We start from the raw sequence: 19,119 nt of genomic DNA on the forward strand, positions 1-19,119 counted from the left end.
AAACAGCTTGCCGAGTTTCGGAGATAATGGTCGAGGCGATTTCCATTAGCGGCGATATTATGACGTCAACTTTTTTTCTCAGAAGAATTTCCAAAATCGCTGATGGTTACTGCCTGCGCGTGGGCTTTCTGCATATACATGGCAAGTTTCACGAAGATCCGATGAAAACTCTGGGTTGTGAAACAAAAAATGTCAAAAAATAGGAATGACGTCATAAAAAATTGATATGATGTCATAGTGATTATCATATGTGTGGTAGTTCATCTCTGCTTATGCCCTGTTCGATTCCCGCAAACAGAATTCAAAAAGCTTGCCTGATTTCGGAGATAATTTTTTTGGCGAATTTCCATTAGCAGAGATATTTTGATGTCATCACTTTTTTTTCTAGGAGGATATTTCAAAATCGGAGATGGTTTCTGTCTGCGCAGGGTATTTTCACATATATACGCCAAGTTTCAGGAAGTTTCGATGAAAACTGTAGGTTGTGAAACAAAAAAAGTCCACAAGAACAACAACGTGAGTAAGACTTAGAGATCCTCCAAGAGGATATAAAAAGCTGTGAAAATTTCAGCAAAGTCTGTTTTGTAATTCATGAAAAATCTGCACTTCTGCAGTTCAGCAAAGTCGATAGACTACCCCTCATCGATGTGGTCTTGAAGAGGACTGAAGAACTCTCGATCTGTGGCAATAAATGCAACACTCACTGGATGAGTTTTTTGTGAAGCAGGAGGTGTGGTGGTACAGAATGTCACGAGACAGTAAATCTCCAGCAGACATCACGTCGGCAAGCCTAACTTTCCAGGCATCATATCCACTGCTGTTTGCAATTTCTTGGATTGTTTTGTCCCATGTTACCAGGAATTGGCCCTTCTGGAGGATTTCATGTATTTTTGGCTCTTCCTCACCTGTGGTTGGTTTCCAAAATAAACATTTTAATTTGACAAAGAGTGTACTGCTCAAACGAGTCTGCTTAATAGATTCTGAAGCACTGGGTTGTCCTCTTTGTCAGTAAAGTTGTGACTTGTCAAGCAACAGCAAGCTTGCTTATTCTTTCATCTCTATCCAGGTGAGTTTGTTTTATCCAGGTGACTCGGTTTTACCCGAGCGAGCTCATTGGGAGATGACATCATGTATCCCATAACACAATGTGAAACATGAGAAGTTGATGATTATGCAAGTGAAAGAACGAGATTTTTGTTTTTGTAATAACAATCGAGCTGAAATAATGAAGGATGACCAGACAGTACATTTCCCAATTCACCAAATGCTTGTTCCTTATTGGCCTCCGTATTTTGTTAAATATTAACAAACAGATTCCTCATAGCTCTTTATATTTACTGAGTGACAGTTTTTCTTCCAGCTCTTTGTTTGTTAGTTTGATCCATGGTGAATATTCTAAAAAGTACATTTACCATTATCTTCGCCTGATGTACAAGTGAAGTAATTTTATTTTTTATAAACAGTACGTGATGACATGAATGATGTCCCAGCATGTGACACAAGTTGAAACCTCTGACTGCATTTTATGTTCACACAAAGTGGCAATGATGTCTGAAGGAAGATCCTTCAGGTTATTCATTCAACATTTCTTGTGAATATAAACTAAAACTCACCGACTTAGTGTTGATTTCCAAGGAATAGTTTGTTGATCAAAGTTTTCGGCCAAAAAACTTCTGAAACGCCGATTTTACAATCCAAGATGGCGCCAAATTACTCCATGAAAAATGTTACCAATGGAATTCCTGCAAAGTCAGACATAATTTACAAAAAAGGCACAATTTCCTTCTTTCGCAAAACAAATGCAAAAGTTCATAACATGCTCCACCATTACATGAGATTCTTCACATAATTAAGTGTGATTCATCGTTCTACATCGTTCCTTCAGACATTGTTTAAGTTACACCTGCATGTTCCATATTCCGTATCCTCCAGAATTGTAACACTCGTGGAACATGTTTATCTATGTTTTACAAAACCATGTGTTCAATACTTTACATGTGATGTAATACTTCATTAGAGCTTGAACTGAGAATGTTTGTTTGTTTGTTGCAGTTTAAGATGTCGACATCAAGTGAAACGGAAAAATGAATCGAAAGACGATCCACCATTGGTAATGGAGGTTCAGGAAACAGAACACCTTGATATTCAGAAAGCAGAGGGAAAGGAGGTTCTGGCAATTACTCAAAAAATTGAGATAATCGCAAAACAGAACATTGTTGACAAAGAAGCGGAAGAGGAAAATCAAAAGGAGAAACAAAAGCTTCAGGAATATGAGGCTCGTTTGGTCAAAACCGAAAGAAATCTCTTACAAAGAGAGAAGTTTGTGCAGGAAATGGAACATGAGTTGATGGAAAAGGACGTGCAACGGGAATTGGAAAAAGAATTATGGCTAAAGGAGGAAGAGGAGCGGAAGAAAGGAGAGGAGGAACAGCAGAGGCAGAAAAATAAAGAAGAGCAGAGAAAAATGAATGAACAGGAGAGGGAAAATGAACAAGAGCAGAGGAAATATGAAGAAAAGCTCAGGATGAGAAGGAAAGAAGAATCCACACGAGCAAAAGAGCGATTCAGAGTCCGAATGTGGGAAAAACGCAAAAATGAAGAACTTCATCAGAAAATGCTTTTTGTACAACGCAGAATGTTCGAGATTGATAACTGGAAGAAACGAGTGCAGCAGCAGGAACGATACCTGCAGATAAGTAAAGAACAGGAGATGGAGCGACAAGGTGTGTTTGAATCATTCATGAATGGGAAAGATGAGAAGATAAAGAAACGGCAGCTTCGTATGCACCAACAAGGAAAGGAGCTTAAAGATGGAGAGTACAGGCTGCTTAAATTGGACGAAGAGACTCGTCTTAGAGAGAGAGAGCACAAGGAAGAACAAAAGCAATGTGAACTTAAATGGAAACTGAAAGAGTTCATGTTGATGGTCAGAGAACGAGAGATGAGGGACAGAAAAAGTAATGTGGAGTTTAGGGAGAAGGAGGTCTTGGAAAGAGAGACAAAAGTACAAAATGCAGGAAAGCTTGCTGAGAAAAACGAGGAACAAGTGCTTGGAACTAATGATGGGCTGCAGCAGCGGCAGCAGAAACAGGACAATGTTGAGCCGACTGACCCAAAGCCTCACAGTGATGACGGGCTGGAGCAACAACAGCACAAACAGGAGTATGTTGATTTGCCGCCGCCGACTGACCCAAAGCCTCACATGGTGAATATTGACACACATGTCACGTCAAAGCGGCAACCTCACATGGTGAATAGTGATGAGGGGCTGTGGCAGCAACCATTGTACAGTGTTGTCCTCCAAAAACAACCGAAGCCTCAACGTGAAGGCAAGTTTCATCAGCAGAACCAGCACGATGTTCACCGGCTGCCGCCCAAACGGGAGACCGACCATTCTTCTCAGTCTGAGTTTCTCAAGGGTGAACAAGCGGAAATTGAAAGGCGCAAAAACAACCTCGTGTTCTTTGGAGTGAAGGAGGGAAAAGGTGTACATGATGAGGAGGCGGTGGCAACATTAATAAAAGGCATGAACCTGGACATCGAGCCTGCACAGACTTTCCGCTTCGGACGCTATGTTGAGAACAGCATCAGACCCCTGAAAGTTGTTTTCACATGCGAGTCTGACAGGAATCAGGTTCTTACGAATAATAATAAAAAGATACGGAATTTGAAGGATCCCTCTCTCTGGCCAAGAAACATTTTCATCACTCCAGACTACACTCAGCTCCAAAGAGAAAAACAAGAGTTACTGCTGAGTGATCTTGAGAAAAAGAGAGAAAGTGACCCAAACGGGCGATACACCATTAAAGGAGACAAAGTCGTCCACCTGAAGGAGCGTAAGGGTAAACCTCATCTCCATAGATGACAACCATCCCTCCTCATCTCCAACGATCACGAACCATCCCTCCTCATCTCCAAAGATCACGACCATCCCTCCTCATCTCCAAAGATCACGACCATCCCTCCTCATGTCCCATCTCACATAATACAGTCTCCTCATGCTGCACACAAAAGAAACACAGAGTATATTCTGTTGAAAACAATTTCCTTCAACTCATGATCTCTTCCAAACAAGTGATTGTACCCGATATCCCATTGGATCCGTAACCGAAACCTTTTTTGAAAGTACAGACAAGGACAGGATTTCACTCCTGATGGATATTTTGCATTTAATAAGAACAGGAACCTGAACTTTTATCGTGAAGTTACCAAAGCTGCAGAAAATCATGGTGGGTTCTTATTGTTGAGGAAAAGGAATTCCACACCGACTTCCATTGTTCATTGTCTTCTTCCTGAACGGAAACCTCACCGTGATGACGGACAGCAACAATAGAAGCGATATGCTCTGCAAGACCTTCAACAGGTAAGCACTTTTAATTGTCTTTTGACAGGTGGGGTGAACACACTGGGTGCAAACACAACCAACCACAAGATCAAAACATTAAATTGAAATAAATTTTGGAACTTTGTCTTTCACAGACATTGCTGTTCATACTTCCTTCGATGAAAAAGAATATCCTTAATTGTAGAGATAATTGTAATTATAATTTTTGGTGGGAAGGAAACTTCTTGACATGGTCATCCCCATGCAGAATATAAAACAAGAACTTTAACTCGCTTCGATTGGATGAGATCACCTGATTCACCCTCAGAAGAGGTGCTCCTTCCTGCTCACCTGAAACCATCCCACCGGGTGGAACGTAAGTTACTCAGACTCTTGTCCTACATCGGAAATTATTCCAAACTTTGTCTGAACCACATGTTCTTCACCTGCATCACGTCCCATTTTGTCTGTTCCTCAGAAGTGTTGAGGACAAACAAATATTTTGCTGAACTCGAATCCAGACGAGCAGCAAACAAATCTTTCAGTTGGTCGAAGTCTGGCGTAAGTGTTAATGTGTCCGTATCAAAGTCATGACGTGCACGTGGATGATCATTAAAATTAATTGTTTGAAAAATCCAGTGGGAATTTGTGATGAAGAAAATAAAGATGTGAAATTGAAGGCAAAAGAAAGAAGAGAATTTAACTGAGATGCAGAAGCAATTGATGGGATATCATATTTCCAGGATTGTGATGGAAGGTATGATAATGATAATGATGGAGATGACGATGACAATGCTATTGAGGGATTTTGACTTCCTTTTGTTGATGTATGTGCAGAGGAAGAAGTTTCAGTCACAGCCACTGGAGAAGATGTGATCTTTGGCAGTGGATCCATCATCACTCCGTCGTACAAGCTCCAGGAATGTAAGACGAAACATCAGACTCTTACAGACGGCTGATCCAAGATGAAAAAAAAATGAACATCCGTCTCTGGAAGTACAGGTACTCAAACCTTGCAGAGACCTGATTTACTCACATCGTGCGTGACTTCATCACTGTACAAACTCATTTGCACTCCATTGTCTTTCACTGGTTTTTTTTCTCCCAGCAACCTTCAGCTGAGACCCAGCGTACGAGTTCTAACAACCTTCAGCTGAGACCCAGCGTACGAGTTCTAGCAACCTTCAGCTGAGACCCAGCGTACGAGTTCTAACAACCTTCAGCTGAGACCCAGCGTACGAGTTCTCCCTTGATGACTTTTTTGATTGTGAATTTTGTTATTTTTAATTTCTGTGAATAAAGTGAACCTAAAATCTCTTCTCCTTTCAAATCATATGATGTACAAAACATGGTGATGAAAATGGCTCCGAGGGGATTACAAATCTTTGAAAAATTTCAAGTGTTTGTTCATTTGTTTGTTGTTCTTTCACTCACAAACCGAAGCACCCAGAGACCCCAGATTTTGGGTGGACTCACGTTAGAATGTGGGCAAGATTTTACGTGAACGCATGTTGGTCTTCAAGGTCGTTTTGAGAGTAAATGCTACGAAGAGGTGAATATTGGGATGTGGGGTTAGGTAACACTCAAAAGGTAACCACCATGCAGCCAATAACTCCAAAGCTTTTCAATGCACAACACGTCCTGAAACACCGGCTCGGTAGTGATGGGTACCACCCCAGTGTGTTGTACAATGCAAAATCCAAAACACATTCAGGAGTTACATGTGAAAAACAAAAACCTTAAATTAATCAGGACATTATCGTGATTATTCCACTTTAATTTCTCACAAAAGAACGACTGAAGATATGAAAATAAGGTGAAAATTGCCTGACAATGGAAGATGGGAACCCCCCCCATTCCCTCACCCTCACACCCTCACACCCCCCCCCAAACCCAAACCCTCACACCAGAGATCCTTTCCATCCCACCTCTTTTTCTTCTCTTAGTGTTAGCAACCATGACAAATGTAAAAGTTGGTGTGGATTTTCCCAGACATCCAAGCAGAAATCATCAGTCAGCTCCCGACCCTAATCGGGAATGGAGGGGGGGGGGTTTCTGCCCATCACGGAATGCGAGGTACTCCAGTCTGCTTTGTAATATTTACTGGAGATTATGCCAGTAATTTTTCGTTCATGTGGAACAAAAATTGTCCAGGTGAGGTGAAAGCAATGTGTGGTGTCCTTCAGACTCCCTCACTGAAAGAATCTGGTGAGAAGGATCAGCATCAGGAAAATGAACTACATGTCCATACAGCTGCAGCTGACGATCACTTACTTTGCAGGTAACAAATCTCATTTGACTCTCAACAACCCCTCATTGACAAAGTCCAACCAGCGATAGCCAGGAATTCTGCGAAGAGACCCAGCACCATAGGAATTAAGTTGCCATCTCAGATCCCTGGTCAGAGCCCAAGTCTCACATCCATAGAGCAAGACTGGAAGCATCAAGGACCTGAAGACCTGGACTTTCTTCCTCCCGCACAGGTACTGGCACCGTCACACCCCATTATCCAGTGAATCCATGACTTCAAAGGCCTGACCCAGACATCTATTGACCTCTGGCTCACAGCCAGCAGAGACGTGACTATCACTGCCTCGGAAAGTGAATCTCTCCGTGACCTCAACATCCTCGCCACAAACAGGTACAAACAAGATAGCAGCATCCAAGATGTCATTGAAAGCCTGGATCTTAGTTTTGACCCAGGGAACCCATAATACCAGCAGCTCAGACTCATTCAGCACCTCGAGGGTCCCCAAAAGGATATCTTGAGTCTCCGCCAAGATGACTGCATCATCTGCGAAATCAAGGTCAGAGATCTTGACATTCTCATACTCTGCACCGCAGCTTGATCTCTCTGACATGCTCCCAGAATCCAGTTCATACAAGCGCTGAAAAGTGTGGGGGCCAGTACACACCCCTGACGAACTCCAGCAACAAGTGGAAATCAAAAGGCACTCGTTCACCACTTGCTTCACATGGGTACCAAATTTCGTAAATATATCTTGAGGGGATTTGTAGTGAAGCTCCGGAAACGAAATGTGACGGACGGACGGACGGACGGAACCCATTTCTATATCCCCCGCCAACTTCGTTGGTTGGTGGGGATAATAATTCAGATTTGGTATCATCACATCTCACAGCACTTTCAGTACCAGTGCAGTTCAGACAACACATCAGTGTTTGAGCTTGTCACCTCCACCACTGAATGGGGATGGAGGACATGTTTTCACCTCTGTCCATTTGTATGTCTGTCTGTGAGCAGGATATCTCAAAAGATTTGGAATGGATTCGGTGGACAAGATGGGTGTGTGACAAAGACAAATTGATTCGATTTTGGTGAAATCTGGATCCGGATCTGGATACAAGAATTTTAAGTGATTCTTCACCATTGACAGAGACAGGGCCAAAAAGGATATATAACATGATATCTCAAAAATTTGTGGACACATTCGGATGAAACCTCATGGACAGATTTGGTGTATGACAAGGACGAATTCGTTAGATTTTGGTGAAGATTCAGATCCAGATGCTGGAATTTTTAAAGCGATTCTTCACCATTGAGTGATCGGACCAAAAAACATTGAATGGAGAGCATGATATATCAAGTTGTGGCCCCATTTGTTCGGATGAAACTTGGTGGTTGAGTAGGGAGGTGAGGAGAACAAGCTGGTATCTGTTTGTGTTTGACTCCTTTGGCTTCCTCTTCCATATTTGTTGAAAACTGGTGGTTGCACCCAGGGGTGCATATGGGGGGGGGAGGGTTTGTGGGTTTTTCGGCATTAAAAAATCCATGGTGGAGGGAGGGGGTAATCCCTCTGTAATCCTGGGGGTAGTCTTCACCATTGAGAATTTTGGTTGAGGTCCTGATGCAGATCCGGTCAATCGATGGGGTACAAAACATAAACTGTTCAACTTCGTTCATTTTCTCCCGTTTGTGTGTTTGTTAATTGTGAAATCAAAGGTTTTTCAAGTGCATCACATTGGTTGGTCACGTGTGTTATTCTGTCTGTTTGTTGATTGTGAAATTGAAGATTCGCAAGCACTGTACATTGGGTATGCCTGGTGTTAGCTTTCTGGTTTGGGTGGTGGGCTTGGGATCCTCAGGTCCTGAGTTCAAATCCCACTCAGCTGCTGAATGAATACCAGGTGGCGTTGACTTTGCCTGTCATTTTACTGAGGTTGGCAAAGTGTGTGCCAGCTTGCTGGCATCTTGTGTTGGAGTGGTGACCAGTCCAGGATTGTGCCCACTCGCCAAGGAGACTGCTGAGGCAGAAACAATCCTCTGCAAAAGAGTATGGTCCCAATGGATGGATGTATATTGGCTGGTCTGTTCTGTTGTTCTCTCTGTTTGTCTGTCAATTGCCAACAGGTCTCAATTTTACTGTGATATTCAAGAAACTTCACCACCTGGTAGTGATAGTGACAAGCTGGAAACCTATTGTTTTGAGGTCAAAAGGTCAAGGTCACATTTATAGTGAATTTTCAATCGATTCACCATATATATATATATATATATATATATATATATATATATATATATATATATATATATATATATATATATATATATATATATATATATATATATATATATATATATATATATATATATATTGTTGCGGTCTTCGCGCCCGCCGGCGTGCGACGGCCACGTAACTCGAATCGCGGCACGTCGCCCACCGGACGGACAATCCAGTCGTGACCCTCTCGGACTAACGCCGGGAACCAGTCACGGGTGGACCTTTCGGTCTCACCGCGATCGAGCCAATCAGCCCCCGCGTGGGATAGGGTTGCTCGCCAAATTCGAACTACCTCAGTACCCACGCGGAGGGTAGACCGGGCGATCGCACCTCGCCGCAGGTCGACTTCGGACACGGGCCACTTACACGACCCGTTCCGTACTATCAGAATAACCGAGCGGTGTTATCGTCGACCTCGACGGTTCGATTAATTATCGGGCGTATTCAGCCCACTACCAACCCTTTACGTGAAGCAAGATGAGGGTTCAATGGGGGAAAAGACGAAGCGAAGCGGGAGAACAGTTCAACAATAAAGCACATTTATTCGCGGCACACGGGAAGCACACAAATACAATTCCACCAAATGCACACAAACAAAAGAAAACACAATTCCATTTACACAAAAAGCAAACATAAAAGTGAAAACACAGTGCAGAGCTAATACCGACTACCGAGCACACGGCAACACTTATACAATTCTACTTCACAGACGGCGCCGACAACACATACCCAAAACCAAGGAAAAGAAATCCCCCAAGAATGAGGCAGGCCTGAGGCCGAGACCGGGTCGGGCCTACCCGTCTGGTGATGAGACGCGGAGCGGCGATGGCGCTTCTCTCCGCGGGCCTCGCGGACAGTGTCAGGCAGGGGGTGGGAACGGGGCCCCCTTGGTCGCACTATCTCAGCGCGGGGGGAAACAGGAGGGGGTTGCTGATGCTCGGGGTATAGAGGATCTTTATTATCCCTGGTGTGCGTCTCCACCTCGGCCAGGTCGCGCTGCCGGCCTCCCTCGGGCGTGCAGCTCCTGGCACCGACGCGAGCACCCCCCTCGTCCGACTCTCTTCAGCTTCTCCAGCCACTGCAGGCTTCGGGCTCCAGTCTTCCACACTCGTCCCCTCCGTTCCGACTCCTTCTCGTTCTCGTTTGCGACTCTCCCTTCTGACTCACGAACACCGTCCTTTTATCCCCCCGTAACTTCGCCTTTGACCCCCTCCCTTTGACCTTTCACCTCGCTCCCCATTGGCCCGAGAAAAAGTGGGCGTGAAGGCTTTTTGATCCACAAATTTGCATATATCGATCGCCCTGGGGGCGGGGCCAATTCGCCCCTCGCTCACCGATTGGACGGCAAAAAGTGGGCGTGTGTCGTTTTTGATCCGTTTTTGAAGCAGAAAATCCGTGATTTTGTACACGCTGTTCGACGCGCGTTCTGCATGAGTCCAACACCGGTACCCACAGCGGGGCAAGAACGGTGGCGATGCTACGGTTGTGAGGTGTGCGTGAAGGTCGTGGCGGTTGTGGTGAAGCGGTGGTTGTGGTCGGTGGTTGATGTTGTGGTTGTGATCATGGCGGTTGGTCCAAAATAAAGATAGTAAAAGAAAAACGGCTATCCTGAAGAGTCGCAGCTCGCATAAATGACATGTATTCCCACTAGACAACGGGTTTGGGCCTAACTACACATGCACTTACCGAGATACCTCACCTAAGGGACATGAATGGTGGTTTGCGAATCTGGTAACCACAACAATATATATATATATATATATATATATATATATATATATATATATATATATATATATATATAAAATCTCCTGGTGTTGGCGCAGTGTTTAGCGCAGTGGCTTGGGATCCAAAAGGTCCTGAGTTCAAGCCCCATTGGGCCACTGAATTAATACACCAGGGGGTTGACTCAGCTTGTCATCCTTCCGAGGTCGGCAAAATGAGTACCAGTGTACTGGGCCGGTGTATACCCCGGTTAAAATAGGTGTACCATATCCCTGTGTCGTAAGAGGCGACCAGGGTTGCGTCAGGAAGGGCATCCGGCGTAAGACATGTGCCAAATCACAATGCGGATCATACGGATGATCCGCTGTGGCGACCCCGAAAGGGAGCAGCCGAAAGAAGAAGAAGATATATATATATATATATATATATATATATATATATATATATATATATATACATACATATATACATATACATATATATATATATATACATACATATATACATATACATATATACATATACATATACATATATACATATACATATATATATATATACATATACATACATATATATACAGATACATACATATATATATACATATATATATATATATATATATTGTTGTGGTTACCAAATTCGCAAACCACCATTCAGGTCCCTTAGGTGAGATATCTCGGTAAGTACATGTGTAGTTAGGCCCAAACCCGTTGTCTAGTGGGAATACATGTCATTCATGCGTGCTGCGACTCTTCAGGATAGCCGTTTTTCTTTTACTATCTTTATTTTGGACCAACCGCCATTGTCACCACCGCCAACCGCGTCTCAACAGTCGTCACAACATCAACCACCCACCACAACGCCGCTTCACCACAACAGCCACGACCTTTCCCGTCACACCTCGCAACCGTCGCATCGCCACCGTTCTTGCGCCGCTTGTGGGTACCGGTATTGGACTCGTGCAGGGCGCGCGCCGAACAGCGTGTACAAAACCACGGATTTTCCGCTCCAAAAACGGATCAAAAACGACACACGCCCACTTTTGTTCCGTCCAATCGGTGAGCGAGGGGCGATTTGGCCCCGCCTCCAGGGCGTTGGAGGGTGGTCGCTATATGCAAATTCATGGATCAAAATGCATTCACGCCCACTTTTTCTCGGGCCAATGGGGAGCGAGGTGAAAGGTCGAAGGCAGGGGGTCAAAGGCGAAGCCACGGGGCTTATATAAGCGGCTGCGTTCGTCAGAAAAGAGTTGGTCGTTGGTTGTTGGTCGTCGTCGTCGTCGTCGTGTGCATTGGAGTCGGAGCGAAGAGGACGGAGCTGTGGAGAGGCGGCGAAGGCAGACGAGGGGGTGCTCGCGTCGTGCCGGGAGCTGCACACCAGGGAGGCCGACGGCGCGACCTGGTCGAGGTGGAGACGCTCGTCGCGGGACTCGAGACAGAGTAGAAATCCTCCTTTCCCCGAGCATCAGCAACCCCCTCCTGTTTCCCCCCCGCACTGAGATAGTGCGACCAAGGGGGCCCCTTTTCCCACCCCCTACCAGACACTGTCCGCGAGGCCCGCGGAGTTGAGGCACCATCGCCGCTCCGCGTCTCATCACCAGACGGGTAGGCCCGACCCGGTCTCGGCCTCAGGCCCGCCTCATCCTTGAGGGTGTTCTTTTTCTTGGTTTTGGGTATGTGTTGTCGGCGCCGTCTGCGAAGTAGAATTGTATAAGTGTTGCCGTGTGCTCGGTAGTCGGTATTAGCTCTGCATTGTGTCTTCGCTTTTACATTTGCTTTTTGTGTAAAATTGCATTGTGTTTCTCTTCTTTTCTATGTGCTTTTGGTGGAATTGTATATGTGTGCTTTCCGTTCATCGCGAATAAATGTGCTTTATGTTGAACTGTTTTCCCCGCTTCGCTTCGTCATTTCTTTCATTGAATCCTCATCTTGCTTCACGTAAAGGGTTGGTAGTGGGCTGAATACGCCCGATAATTAATCGAACCGTCGAGGCCGACGATAACACCGCTCGGTTATCCCGATAGTACGGAACGGGTCGCTTAAGTGGCCCGTGTCCGAAGTCGACCTGCGGCGAGGTGCGATCGCCCGGTCTACCCTCAGTGTGGGTACTTAGGTAGGTCGAATTTGGCGAGCAACCCTATCCCACGCGGGGGCCGATTGGCTCGATCGCGGTGAGACCGAAAGGTCCACCCGTGACTGGTTCCCGGCGTTAGTCCGAGAGGGTCACGACTGGATTGTCCGTCCGGTGGGCGACGTGCCGCGATTCGAGTTACGTGGCCGTCAGCACGCCGGCGGGCGCGAATCCGTAACAATATATTGTTGCGGATCCAGGGGTGGGGGGTTCTCACCCAAGTCTCAATAGCCAAATGTTACAGATTCGGCACCACCCTCACCACCGCCGTCTCCGGGGTTTATACTGTCGGCTGTCTCGGCACAGGCCTCTGGTCATGCGTCTTCAATTGCGATACCAACGTACCCCTGGACCTTACTAGTTGCGGAAATAGAACCCCGGTTTCAGACTCGTTTTGTCAGATGCCGAGCGTTTTCTGCCAGTCTGTAACCATTTTGGTTTTATATACCAATCGAGCGAATTGTTTCTCAGCGCCACACGAATTGAGTCAAAGCGGCAACTTCATACAAATCAGCCAGATTTATTGGGGAACCTCGGGGAACACAACACAAGCAAAATATTCACGACAATGTTTTAATTAATCCATAACCCGTTCTTAACTTGGGAGATACGGATTACGGGTTTCGAAGAGGTTCCTCCCGAGATAAGCCTGAAACAACATGCAGACAAGACAGAGTACTTGGTGATGTTTCATGGAAGAGAGGAAAGTGTCAAAAGCATGAATGTCGCTCATAACAAGCGGATGTCCACGGATTCGAGCCCCAAGCTCGAGCATACCGCGTGGCAAAATAGCGCTCGTCCTCCTTTTTCGCATCGCCCACGCACGCGGCCTCCATGCGTTCAGACCCCGCGAGGTCGACTGCACCAGACCGTCAGGTCGATGATGGGTTTCAGCTGGTTTCTCACAAGGTCCAGCATACAAGTCCCGGCCTGGCCTGTTCACCAGGCCTCCTTCACGAAGCAGATCGCAGACAGACACAGCCGTTCCCTACACAGCAGATCACGACTCCCCCAGTCGTTTCTCATCCAGCCGAGGGCAGACAGACCTCATGCAGTCCTTTCCATGCCTTTCCCTCGGCCCTGGCTCGCTTCTCCAGGCCACAGAAGGCAGACCCGGTGCGCCCAGGTCCAGTTTCTCTCCAGGCAGAATCACCACTCGCTTTCCTTTTTCTGCTCGCCTTGAAGCCCCAGCACGCCTCAAAACCGACTGCAGTTTTTGTACTTCTCTCATTTCACTTCCTTTTTAGGCCACTCCTTCTCAGCCGACTGGGCAGGGCTGCATCCAGAGAGGGGAAGGAAGGAAGAAGAAGCTCTCGGTACACCACCACTGCACAAACAAATAACAGCCTGTGACACCTCCCGACACACGTCACGTCAAATTACCGAACAACCTGGCTAAACATGCATTTAATGGGGGATCTGGGCTAATCCTATATTTAGTCTCATACTCAGGGCCATTTCCGTTACAACATACATATATATATATATATATATAGATATATATATATATATATATATATATATTTTTTGTTTGTTTGCCCGACGAACCGTGAACCCGTTGGGTTCCCGTTGTGACAGCGGTTGATAAAAAAAATCATTTAAAAAAAATAATAAAACATCCAGCGAACTATGCAGCTGAGGTTGTTTGCATTGATCAAATAATCCCGAAGAGTCGTTGTCTGAATAAGCCTGGTGTTGGCTTAGTGGTTAGGGTGGTGGCTTGGGATCCCATTGTCCTGAGTTCAAGCCCCGTTGGCTGCTGAATTAACACCAGGGGGTTGACTCAGCCCGTCATCCTTCCGAGGTCGGCGAAATGAGTGCCAGTGTACTGGTCCTGGTGTATGCCCCGGTTAGAACAGGTGTACCATATCCCTGTGTGTCGTAAGAGGCGACCAGGGTTGGCGAAAGGAAGGGCATCCGGCCATAAAACATTGCCTCACAAAAAGCCAAACCCCTGCACAGCAGGGAAAAATGGCTGTAAAAACGGTCATTTATATATATATATATATAGTCGTTGTCTGAATCAGGAATTGATTTTTTAATAATTTTTTTCGTTGCCTGATTTGAACAAAACTTGATGCTGCACACTGCAGGAGAATGGTGAGTAAGGTGGGCCGAAACTTTTTGCACTATCATGTATCGTTTTGGCTGTATTTCGGAAACAAAAATACATTTTTCATACAAAAATACAAGATGAGAGTTTTCGTAATATATTGAAGATAGATGTGTGTGTGTGTGTGTATATATATATATATACATATATATATATATATATATATATATATATATATATATATATATATATATATATATATATATATATATATATATATATATTGTGATGGCTGTGGAAATACGCAGAACACCATACAGGTCATCAGTTAGTGATGCCGATAAGTCCGTGTTCATTTAGATTTCCCCACCGTTGTTTAATGGGATTTATCCGTGTAGACAGGGCTGTGATCTTGAGTTGGTTGCGATTTGTTAGGGTTAGTGCCACCGCCTCCAAACCATACAACATAGCTGGTCTCACTACCGTCTTATATACTTTCCCCTTCACTCTTTCAGCTACCCTTCTGTCACAAATCACTCCTGCAACTCTTCTCCACCCACTCCATCCTGCCTGCACTCTCTTTTTCACTTCTCTCCCACACTCACCGTTACTTTGGACAGTTGATCCCAAGTATTTAAACCCATCCACCTTCCCCAGCCCAACTCCTTGCAACCGCACCATACCACCACCCTCCCTCTCATTTACGTACAAGTACTCCGTCTTACTCCGACTGACTATCATTCCCCTTCTCTCCAGTGCGTACCTCCACCTCTCAAGGCTCACCTCAGCCTGCTCCCTACAGATCATGATGTCATCCGCGAACATCATAGTCCATGGGGACTCCAGTCTGATCTCGTCCGTCAACCTGTCCATCACCATTGCAAACAGGAAAGGGCTCAGAGTCGATCCTTGGTGCAATCCCACTTTTACCTTAAACCGGTCCGTCATTCCTACCGCACACCTCACCGCTGTCACACTGTCCTCGTACATATCCTGCACGATCCTCACATACTTCTCCACCACTCCAGACTTCCTCATACAATGCCACAACTCCTCTCTTGGCACCCTATCATAAGCTTTCTCTAAATCCACAAACACACAATGTAACTCCTTCTGGCCTTCCCTATACTTCTCCATCAACATTCTCAAAGCAAACATTGCATCAGTGGTGCTATTTCCTGGCGTAAACCCATATTGCTGCTCACAGATCATCACCTCTCCTCTCAACCTATCTTCCACTTCTCTTTCCCACAACTTCATGGTGTGGCTTAACAACTTTATCCCTCTGTAATTTCCACAGCTCTGCACATCACCCTTATTATTGAAAATCGGAACCAGTACACTTAATCTGCACTCCAGGCATCTTCTCACTTTCCAAGACTTTATTATACAATCTGGTTAACAACCCCACTGCCATCTCTCCAAAGCACTTCCATGCCTCCACTGGTATGTCATCTTGGCCAACCGCCTTTCCACTTTTCATCTTCTTCATAGCAGTCCTCACTTCATCCTTACTGATCCACCCCGCTTCCAGATTCACTATCTCCACCTCTTCCAACCTTCTCTCTCATTTTCTTCATTCATCAGCTCCTCAAAGTACTCCATCCACCTTCTCAACACACTCTCCTCGCTCGTCAGCACATTCCCATTTGCGTCCTTTATCACCCTAACCTGCAGCACATCCTTCCCAGCTCGGTCCCTCTGTCTTGCCAATCGGTATAAATCCTTTTCCCCTTCTTTTGTATCCAACTTCTCATACAGCTCGTCATATGCCTTTTCCTTGGCCTTTGCCACCTCTCTTTTTGCCTTTCTCCGCCACTCCTTGTACTCCTGCCTACTTTCTTCATCTCTCTGACTATCCCACTTCTTTTTCGTCAACCCTTTCTTCCTTATACTTTCCTGTACTTCCTCATTCCACCACCAAGTCTCCTTATTTTCCTTTCTCTGTCCAGATCTCACACCAAGTACCTTCCTCGCTATCTCCCTCACAACTTCTGCTGTCGTTGCCCAATCATCCCACCCATATTTACCACCATCCAACGCCTGTCTCACCTCCTCCCTATATTTCACGCAACAGTCTTCCTCCTTCAGCTTCCACCATCTGGTCCTTGGTTCAGCCCTCACTCTCTTCCTCAACCTCACCTCTAAAGTCATCCTACAGACCACCAATCTATGCTGTCGAGTTACACTCTCCCCTGCCACCACCTTACAGTCACTAATCTCTTTCAGGTTGCATCTCCTGCTTAAGATGTAATCCACCTGTGTGCACTTTCCTCCACTCTTGTATGTCACCCTGTGTTCCTCCTTCTTGAAATACGTATTCACCACTGCCATTTCCATTCTTTTTGCAAACTCTAAGACCATTTGCCCTTCCAGATTTCTCTTGTTGAGACCGTACCTACCCATCACCTCCTCATCCTCTTTATCCCCTTCCCCAACATGCCCATTGAAATCTGCTCCAATCACCACTCTTTCATCCTTGGATACACTCTCCACCACTTCATCTAACTCACTCCAGAAATCTTCTTTATACTCCATCTCACACCCCATATGTGGGGCATATGCAGATGACATTCATCATCACCCCTTCAATTTCCAACTTCACACTCATCACTCGGTCAGACACTCTCCTCACCTCCAATACCCTCTTGACATAATCTTCATTCAGGATTACCCCGACACCATTTCTCCTCCCATCCACACCATGGTAGAACAGTTTGAAACCACCTCCAATGCTCCTTGCCTTACTCCCCATCCACTTGGTCTCTTGTACACACAGTATGTCCACCTTTCTTCTCTCCATCATATCAGCCAACTCTCGCCCTTTGCCAGTCATCGTCCAAACATTCAGAGTTCCAACTCTCACCTGCACACTTCTACCCTTCCCCTTCTCCCACTGCCTCCGGACTCGCCTTCCCCGTCTCCTTCTCCTTCGCCCAGCAGTAGCACAATTTCCACTGGTACCTGCTGACCACCGGTACCGGTGGCGGTCGTTGGGAACCTGGGCCTCGACCGATCCGGTATGGAAATTCGTTTTGTTGTCCGCATAATGATTTGGCATCGGTTTTTCCGCCGGAAGCCCTTCCTGACGCAACCCTGGTCGCCTCTTACGACACACAGGGATATATGTGTGTGTGTGTATATATGTATAGATATATATATATATATATATATATATATATATATATATATATATATATATATATATATATCGTGTTACGGCTGTGGAAATTCGCAGAACACCATAAAGGTTCCTGAGATTAGCTATGCCAGTAAGTGAGTGTTCAGATAGCTTTCCCCACCGTTGTTTAGAGGCGTTTATTCGTGTTCGCCGGGCTGCGACTCTTTGAGATAGCCGTTTTTCTTTATCTATCGTTATTTTTAACCACGCAAACAACAACCGCCACCAAGTACGCCACAATGCCAAGCACGCAACAAACCTTCACACGAACAACCGCCACCAACTACGCCACAATGCCAACCACGCCACAATAACCATCACAACAACCACCACCATCTTCGCCACTACGTCCGCTTCCGAACGCCATCCTCCACGGATCACGCGACGACGGTTTCCATGCCGGAAACCGTCCGAGAACGTCAAACAAAGGTGCCAAGGAAAGAACTGCGATGACGCATGGGTTTTACCGCCTTTTTTCTCCGAGGCTGGTGTGAAGGGAAGGGGGCAGGGCAGCTCGCTTCCGATTGGTGCATGCATGGCGTGAGGGGGTCGGAGTGAGGGCACACCCCTTTTCGAGAAGCTTCTTGAAGGAAGGTGGAGCTGAAAACGGGGTGGGGCGAAGGGCAGAGCCCCGCGCTATAAAGGGCGGACCGCACACGAGGCTCACTCTCTCTTCTTGGTTCATACTCGCCCCTGTCTCATGGTGGTCCAGTTCTTCTTCTTCTTCCTTGCTTGGTTCCTGCGTTCGTAGTCCTGTGAACGGCTTGATCTTGGGAGACGCGGACGGAAGGCGCAGCAGTGCCGGCTGTGTGGTGGACCTGCGTGTCCAGACGAGGAGTGCCGGAAAGAGCTTGCCGGCCACGTGGGAGGCCCGGAACCAGGCGCGACCACGCTGACGGTCGTGGGAGCGGGACATCGCGACTCGCCGACCATAGAGGCACCTTAAGGGTGCAGGTAACCGGCCACGGTCTTGTGGGACCCGTTCGGTCCTCCAGGTCCCGCGTTATAAAGGTCCCCGGATCCCGTCTACCTCCCTACCTATGGGGAGGTCTTTCCTTTTGTTTTTGTATGCATGTTGTGGCGCCGTGTCCTGTTCAGTAATAACTGTATAAGTGACTGGAGATAATAATCATATTCGGTTGTATTGCTTTTGCTTCTCGCCTGAATATTGCATGACTGCCTT

The 19,119-nt window shown here is 46.0% G+C and overlaps 1 protein-coding gene and 2 long non-coding RNA genes across 8 annotated transcripts in view; 2 read left to right on the plus strand and 1 right to left on the minus strand.

Annotated features, from left to right (window-relative positions):
* LOC147015177 (uncharacterized) overlaps positions 1 to 19,119 on the plus strand; it is a 177,247-nt gene that overhangs the window by 81,380 nt on the left and 76,748 nt on the right. The window lies entirely within an intron of this gene.
* The window catches only part of LOC147015180 (uncharacterized), a 23,328-nt gene that overhangs the window by 1,643 nt on the left and 2,566 nt on the right, over positions 1 to 19,119 (minus strand). Inside the window, exon 2 of one of the 2 annotated variants that reach the window (XR_015050228.1) lies at positions 1,614 to 1,742. This is a non-coding gene — a long non-coding RNA (uncharacterized LOC147015180). Of the gene's footprint in view, positions 1 to 1,613; positions 1,743 to 13,897; positions 13,979 to 19,119 lie in introns of those variants that run through there. The other variant, XR_015050227.1, reaches the window with a different exon arrangement.
* Positions 1,917 to 6,116, plus strand: LOC147015181 (uncharacterized). Of its 4 annotated transcripts, none has more exons than XM_085849726.1 (5): positions 1,917 to 4,363; positions 4,593 to 4,700; positions 4,803 to 4,885; positions 5,162 to 5,326; positions 5,433 to 6,116. In XM_085849726.1, the coding sequence occupies exon 1, from the start codon at positions 2,114 to 2,116 to the stop codon at positions 3,863 to 3,865; it is 1,752 nt and encodes a 583-aa protein (XP_085705852.1). In that variant the 5' UTR covers positions 1,917 to 2,113; the 3' UTR covers positions 3,866 to 4,363; positions 4,593 to 4,700; positions 4,803 to 4,885; positions 5,162 to 5,326; positions 5,433 to 6,116. The 4 variants fall into 4 exon arrangements, with proteins under 4 accessions (XP_085705852.1, XP_085705855.1, XP_085705853.1 ...); XM_085849729.1 differs by having other exon boundaries at positions 5,503 to 6,116; XM_085849727.1 differs by having other exon boundaries at positions 4,806 to 4,885.

This window comes from Eptatretus burgeri, chromosome 12, assembly GCF_056783735.1.
Source record: "Eptatretus burgeri isolate ZD-2024b chromosome 12, Ebu_testis_v1, whole genome shotgun sequence".
Lineage (NCBI taxonomy): Eukaryota > Metazoa > Chordata > Myxini > Myxiniformes > Myxinidae > Eptatretus > Eptatretus burgeri.

Bases quoted from the DNA above. Each gene is read 5' to 3' on its own strand.
- LOC147015181 (XM_085849726.1), top strand. From the start codon at position 2,114: ATGGAGGTTCAGGAAACAGAACACCTTGATATTCAGAAAGCAGAGGGA.